The sequence below is a fragment of the Nothoprocta perdicaria genome, unplaced genomic scaffold (genome assembly GCF_003342845.1).
Source record: "Nothoprocta perdicaria isolate Ctin4 unplaced genomic scaffold, notPer1 scaffold_150, whole genome shotgun sequence".
Lineage (NCBI taxonomy): Eukaryota > Metazoa > Chordata > Aves > Tinamiformes > Tinamidae > Nothoprocta > Nothoprocta perdicaria.
In genome coordinates this window covers 1,214,529-1,221,216 of record NW_020454650.1, presented here as the reverse complement: position 1 = coordinate 1,221,216, position 6,688 = coordinate 1,214,529, and the positions used below count along the sequence as shown (strand labels likewise).

At 54.3% G+C, this 6,688-nt stretch overlaps 1 protein-coding gene across 1 annotated transcript in view; it reads right to left on the bottom strand.

Annotated features, from left to right (window-relative positions):
* Nucleotides 1-6,688, bottom strand: part of LIMD1 (LIM domains containing 1) — a 29,870-nt gene that overhangs the window by 20,635 nt on the left and 2,547 nt on the right. Inside the window, exon 2 of the mRNA XM_026034838.1 lies at nucleotides 6,277-6,673. Within this exon, the coding sequence (XP_025890623.1) occupies nucleotides 6,277-6,673 (397 nt within the window). The remainder of the gene's footprint in view (nucleotides 1-6,276; nucleotides 6,674-6,688) is intronic.

Below are 6,688 nucleotides of genomic sequence, written 5' to 3'. Positions count from 1 at the left end.
CTCGGCATCCAGCCTCCATCCCCCTCGGCATCCAGCCTCCACCCCCCTCGGCATCCAGCCTCCATCCTCTTCGGCATCCAGCCGCCATCCTCTTCGGCATGCAGCCTCCATCCCGCTCGGCATGCAGCCTCCATCCCTCTCGGCATCCAGCCTCCATCCCCCTCGGCATCCAGCCTCCACCCCCTTCGGGATCCAGCCTCCATCCCCCTCGGCATCCAGCCTCCCTCCCCTCCCATGCTGCTCGGCATCAACCCCAAGGGCTGTTTTCCCAAGCGGTGCCAAGGCCACTTCACTCCACCAGTGCCCAGAGTTAAGATGTCACTGGCACCAATAGGGCTGTGCGTTTTGGTGATTTTCCAGGTAGTTTTCTTGGCAAAGGGTAACTTTTAGTCCAAGCTTCCCTGCTCGGCTTGCAGCGGGCAAACTCCGAACCCTGTGGCTGCTTGCTGTGCCCCACGGCAGGACTTGCACCCTTAGGCAAGGGACCATCTGGGCAGAAAGGAGGCCACTAACACCACATCACGGGCTACAACATGGGCAGAAGCGAGAGGTTTCTCTTCTACCAACGTGCAGACAAGCAGCCAGGTTTGGGCAAGGGAAGGGATGCAAACTGCTGATTTCAGACCCGATTCTGCTGGGAGGGCAGCTCAGCCCCGCACAACAAAGGGATCTCTGTTCATCCGGCATCATGCGGCATCATGCGGGGAGCAACTGCCCAAGTCACATCTGAGCGCCTGAACAATAGGGGCTTTGGGGCAGAGCTGGGCCTGGAAACGTGCCTGGGAAGCTGTGTCCCAGCCCCTGTCCCACCGGAATTCRGCACTGCAAAGCCCAGGAAACCCTGCGCCCACAACAGCCCCAGCTCCCAGCATCGCCCAGGTCAGAAGCAGCACTGAATGCTGATCCATCCTTCAATCCGAAATGTCACTCCCACCCTCAAAATTCAATGGCTGCACTTCCATTTACCAGGGACTCAAAGGCTTGAAAGATGTTTTCCTCTAAGTGTTGTATTTCACACTCACTGGAAGGGGCCATTTTCTCACTGTACTCCACCTGCTAGGATTTCCATGCAAAGAATGCTGAACAGCARCATTTTCTAGGACTGGCTGGTAGCATTTCCTTCCACACACCAAATACCACCTGTTCACAAACCAAGAGCACAGGCTCTTGATCAGCTTGATCCTTCAGCCGCAGTAACTTTATCCTTCTGAAAGGTTTTGAGCCCTCCAAACACGAGACGGGATTTCTCTGCAGAACACCCAGCAGCTCGTGGAAGAAGCCCCCGCAGTGTTTGCATGTAAATACCTCCAGCACCACCTCTCCCACGTGCCCAGACACGCACGCAGCCCATCCAGACGCACGCCCTGCTGCCTCTGCGCTCCAAGCCAGCCCTCTTCTTGCCACATTTCCATCCCACGCTTCAACAAGAGACACGGGAAGCTGCTCTTGAAGACYCACCTGCTCCAGAAGAGTCTAGGCCTTGAAAAGACTGCCCGCTTAAAACAGTTTYGTCATGTCATACCCAACGCGGGGTCTCGGTTTTACTTCAGACCTTCCCTAAAACCTCATGCAATCTCCTTGTGGCTCACCTTAGAAAAACACACTTCCCCATTAAACTCTAACCTCCACGTGGCAGGGACACGGCCACCCTACAAACTGCCCACCTCGGGGAGCTGTTGCCCATTCCTGTGCAATCTCACTTCCAAACCGGTGATTTCAAGCAGATTTGGGTGCCTGGGGGAACAGGGAGTGCCTGGAAGACAAGGCAGTGTGATTCCCCTTCACGGCTCAGTCTCATCATTCATGGCACAGATGTGCAGGTACTGCCCTGTCCAAGGAATTAAGAGTTGATACCTGCTTTTTTCTCTGCACTGTTTTTCCGTGCGCAACGTGCTTGACCCCTCAGCTCTGCCGCAGTGCAGACAGTCGTGTACCCAGTGCCAGTGAAGTGCAAAATGCCACCGGGCTCGCGTCAGCGACGCTTTGAGTACCTTGCACTGATAAAAGAGATTATGYTAACTCCACTGCAAAGCGAGCCAGGTCCCTCACTGCTTTCAGTTTCCCCTGCAAACTCTTCTGCCCGAAGGACCTATTGATCCTCTGCCTGCACTCCGTTCTTCTTCTCTCTTCTTGCGGAGGATTTTTTCTTAACTTGCAAATCCAGCTGAGCTTCGTGGAGCCCCGAGGGGAAGAGAAGCCCAGAGYGCTTTAATCTTGAAGAGTCACAACCCAGGCCAATAGCTGCTCGCTCGCTTCCTTGCAGCGAGATGAGCTGTGGTCAGCTCTCCATCCAACGGGGATGATGCCGTCCGAGGACAAACCTCAGAGAAAAACTCTAGTTTCTGTCAGGAAAATCTCCGCTCTGCAGTCCTGCAGTCACTCATTGGTGCATGGCCATCAATAAGGTTTGAAGTGCCCACAAACACGTACAGCTCCAGAGTTAAATCAACTGCTGTTTCATCAGGAGTAACATGTTTGCAAAGTCTGCATAGGGAAGCAAAGGTGCAGCCAGTCTTGGAGCTAGTAAAACTCAATGACAAGTGTGACGAGGGCCCCTTGTCCCCATGGGGGCTCAGGGATGGATGAGCTGCAGTTCTGCTCCCTGGGCTCCAGTCATCCACCTGCACCTCTGCTCCCGTSGAGGGGAAGAGCAACCTGCAAAAATTCCTGAGGTCTCGATGCCTGGGGGTCTCCTAAGATACCTGCAGCTTATCAGCTCTAAGGATAAAGGAAGGAAGCCAAAGCTTAACACCTAACAAAGACCTATAGCAAGAAACACATTTAAGAGAATTCTTTTAAAAGCCTCCTGGTAACAGTGCAGCCGGTCTTTGTGACACTGGGATTTCCACCTGTGTGACAGGAGCGCTAGCTAAAACACGACTCCATACGTTGCACCTGTAAAACCTGGAACCTGCGTGTGCAGATGGAGGGACTGTGTCGTACCCGGGGGCACTCGGACCTGCCGAGGCCAATGGCAACGTTTCTGCAGCCCCGGCTGCGCTGCCACGCGGGGCTGCTTCTGTGCAGCCCAGGCRGACACGTTAGCCGGGCACCCGCCCAGTTCGCACCTGGAAACCAGGCCGGGATCATCCTCGGGATGGCACCGCTTCCCCAAACGTCCGCGCTGCCCTGGGTGGTGCTGGTGCAGGGCTGACAGCTCCCCCCGCCACCCCGATATCCCTCTTTAATTAATCGTCCCATTCACCGCATGGAAATTAAGGCCGGTGCAWCCAAAGGAGCGTGAGGAATTCAGGCAACCATGGAAAATCAGTGGGATTCAGACACCTCATTCCTGGATGCTCCCTGGAAACTGTACAGCAAAAACTGGAACACAAGCAGAGCTGGTTTCCAGAGGCACCTCCCAGGGATTCGGGGCCGCTTTTCTGCCTCTCCAGCGACAGGGATTTAGGAACTTTCCATGATTCTCTGATAACTTCCCTCCCCAGGCACAAAATCCCTGTGGTACCTAAGGCTCTCTAAGTGCTCCCCTACATAAACCACACAAAGCTCTTCAAAACCAGCCTCGCAGAACCCAGATTCCTTTAGACATAAACGCAGGTTTGATTTATCCCATATTGCTCACACATATGCTGCTATTACCAAAAAAAAAAAAAAAAAAAAAAAAAAAAAAACTGGAAAATCCTTGGCTTTGGCTGCTTCTTTCCTTTCCCTTACTGTACACACTGTGAGCAGACAAACGTATTGTGCACAGCAAGCTCGTGCTGACAGACAGCCAGACTGTCTGCTACCCTTCAGCAGAGCATCCTACCGACGTTATGTTCAGTCCCCAGTTTGTCCCATTTTACGTTTTCTTTTACAAACATTTATTTTCACACGGTGAAGTAAAAAAAAAAAAAAAAGAAAAAAATCCTTTACCGGCGTCACAATTCTTCATTAGGATTAATATCTAGTGCAAACAGAGGCGGAATGACAGTCTAGACCTTACTAATAATGATAAGCCTATCTTTAGAAAACATCTATTTGTCACAAGAGCGGCACCCGAGATTAGGAGAGCTGAAAAGTATTTTAGATAAAGCAGTTTGGTCCCTAGTTTCACTTCCTGGCTCTGATGCACTCGAGTTGCCAGAAATCTGGAAGGAATGTCTGCAAAAAATGCTCTCAGATCAAGATATTTATTTTCCATGTTGCAGTTTAGGACCTGGAAGGTAGAGCTTGGCAAACACAGATGCAAAGGATCAACCTGGTCCTTCCTTTTTTCCAAAGGAAATAAATTGCAGCAACAGTGGAAAAAAATGTAAACAAAAGACAGACGGTAAGAGGGGCACAGGATTAAAAAACTTCTGTAATATTCCTTTCCTTTTCCTTGGGCATCCACAGCACGTCTGCTGAGCCTTCCTCCACAAGGCTGAGACTCCACCAGACTGTATTTCTTCCCTTCTCATGACTGTGTCCTTTCATTTTTCATCCCCCCCCTTTCACTCTCCTCCTTTCCCAGCCACTGGTGCTGCACTAACCACACACAGGAAGGTCTCAACCAAAACCTCCTGCCCGGAATATTCCCAAAGATCTCGTGAGGAGCTCGGCAGGCTTCGCTTCTGCTCCCTCCCCAGGTTTCTGATTCAGGTAACGCAGGGGGCTGAGCTGCAAGAACTTCCACGTTGCCACAATTACTACTGCTCCTCACCGCACACTTCCTGGCAGATGAAAGCACCTCCCTGCTGCCACCACTTACCTTGTGACAAAAAGGTAAAAATAATGCAGTCGCCAATCACATCCTGTCTGCTTTTTCACTTTGTTGCCATGCACACTTTTTGATAGGGGCTAAAGGGGGTTATCCGGTGGAGAAGGCAGCTGCCCGCAGCAAAGTCCTCAGATTTTGCCCATTAGTGCCCAAACTCACGTTCCTAATGAGCCCCTTTCAGAAGGATTCAGCATCTCTCCTCCAAGGGGAGGTTCTTGGAGCTCGTGCCAGCCCGTGCTCCCTGCACAAAGCACCAAAGCACATTCCCAGGCCGAAACGACCCAAACAAAGCAGCTTCCCAGGTCACTGGGCTGCAGCGAGACTCCATGCGCCCCAGCACGAAGTTAAACTCGCTCTTAAACGGGGAAGCTGAGCAATCACAGCAAGGCGATCGGCAGCGCCGTGCCACCGCCACAGGGGCGGCCAGGAACACCCTGACCGAGGGCGACCAGCTGCTTCCCCGAAGACTTGGCTCTCTTTCCCCTTCTGCTTTCATGACCCGAGATCTACAAATCACAAGGAAAAAATTACGCTCGGCCTGCTCCTGCCGCTGGTTAAGCTCGCAGCAGAATTCCCGTGCTTCCTAGCAAAAGCAGCCCCGGGATTCCCGTTTGCAGGACACTCGCTGGCTGAGCAGCCTCTGCTGCTTCACCACAAAGTGGCCACGGGAGATGGGAAAGCCAAGAGCCCGTTTGTCATCCACTCCTTGCCATTCTGCGCTACTAAATCGGTTTAAGCCAGCAGGGCATTCAATTTCCTCACTCAGGAATCCCCGTGTCTAAGCAGGCTCTTTTCATCACAAAATACCCACGTAACACCTGGTGGCGGTCTGGATTACTCGGGGACCTGAGATTGAGGACGGAGAGCATCTCCTGCCTGTTTTCCAGAGGCAGTCTGCATCCACCTACCCGCTCGCAGTGGATGGGACCTGACTTTGTAGTCGGTTTGATAAAAAGAACCATCTTTAGCATCCTCTGGGATTGTCATTCCAAGGAAATTCCCGCTCGCGCGTGGCCAGACCCCCGTGCACACCCAGGCGCGGTTCAACTCGGAGCCTCCGTGGGCCAGCGGCGACGGCTTCCATGGGGCCGCCCCCAAGCCCCACTGCGCTCTGCAGCCGTGGGTCCCTGTGTGGGGCTCGACACCAGCCGCCTGCCCAGGGAGCCAAGCGGCTGCTCCAGCACGGCCGTGTAGCAAACGGGGGCTGGGAACCACCAATAATCACCAATAATCACCAATATTGCTAGGAAACGTGCAGCGCCTCCCGCACAGCAATGGCTGGGACCTCAAAAGATACCGTCCGCTCCAGCCTGCCCTCAGCTCCTTCCTCTCCAAAGGCGTCACACCACGTTTGCTTTAAAATTTGAGTAGCTGGATTAAAAAAAAATTCGTAAGAAAAAGAGGGCCGGTTCCTGTGATAAGTAACAGCGAAATAAAAACACGTGAGCAACTGGAAAAGAACAACCAAACGAGAGAACAAGGGAAACGCAACCCTGAAGGTGTGAACCCTGCAACGCCTCAGCCACGAATCACACCCACAACCTTCAGCGGTGCCTTTCCACAGTTCCACTTACCAAAGTAATCCGCCTTGGGGCGCGCGTCCATCTCCTGCTCCAGGCGCTGGGTGAGCGCTTCCAACTTGAGCTCCGCGGCAGAGGGTCCCTGCTCCGGCGGCGGCACGAGGGTCTGGCAGGGCAGCCTGACCTTGGCGGCGCCGGAGCCTTCCTGGAGCGCGGGCTCGGCCTGCAGGCCGCTCAGGGCCTCTCGGAAGGGCGGCTTGGGAGCATCGGCAGCCGCGGGGCCGCGCGACGCCGAGGCCGCGCCGGGGCCGCCCTGCTCGACGCCGCTGCCGTTGGGCCGGTGGTTCTGCCCGTGCGCCACGAAGTGCCCGGGGTGAGCGCCGGCCGGCTGGTAGTCCAGGCTGGGCGGCGCAGCCGCCGCAGCGGGGCCGGCAGGGAAGGACGGGGGGCTCTCGTGGTACCAGCG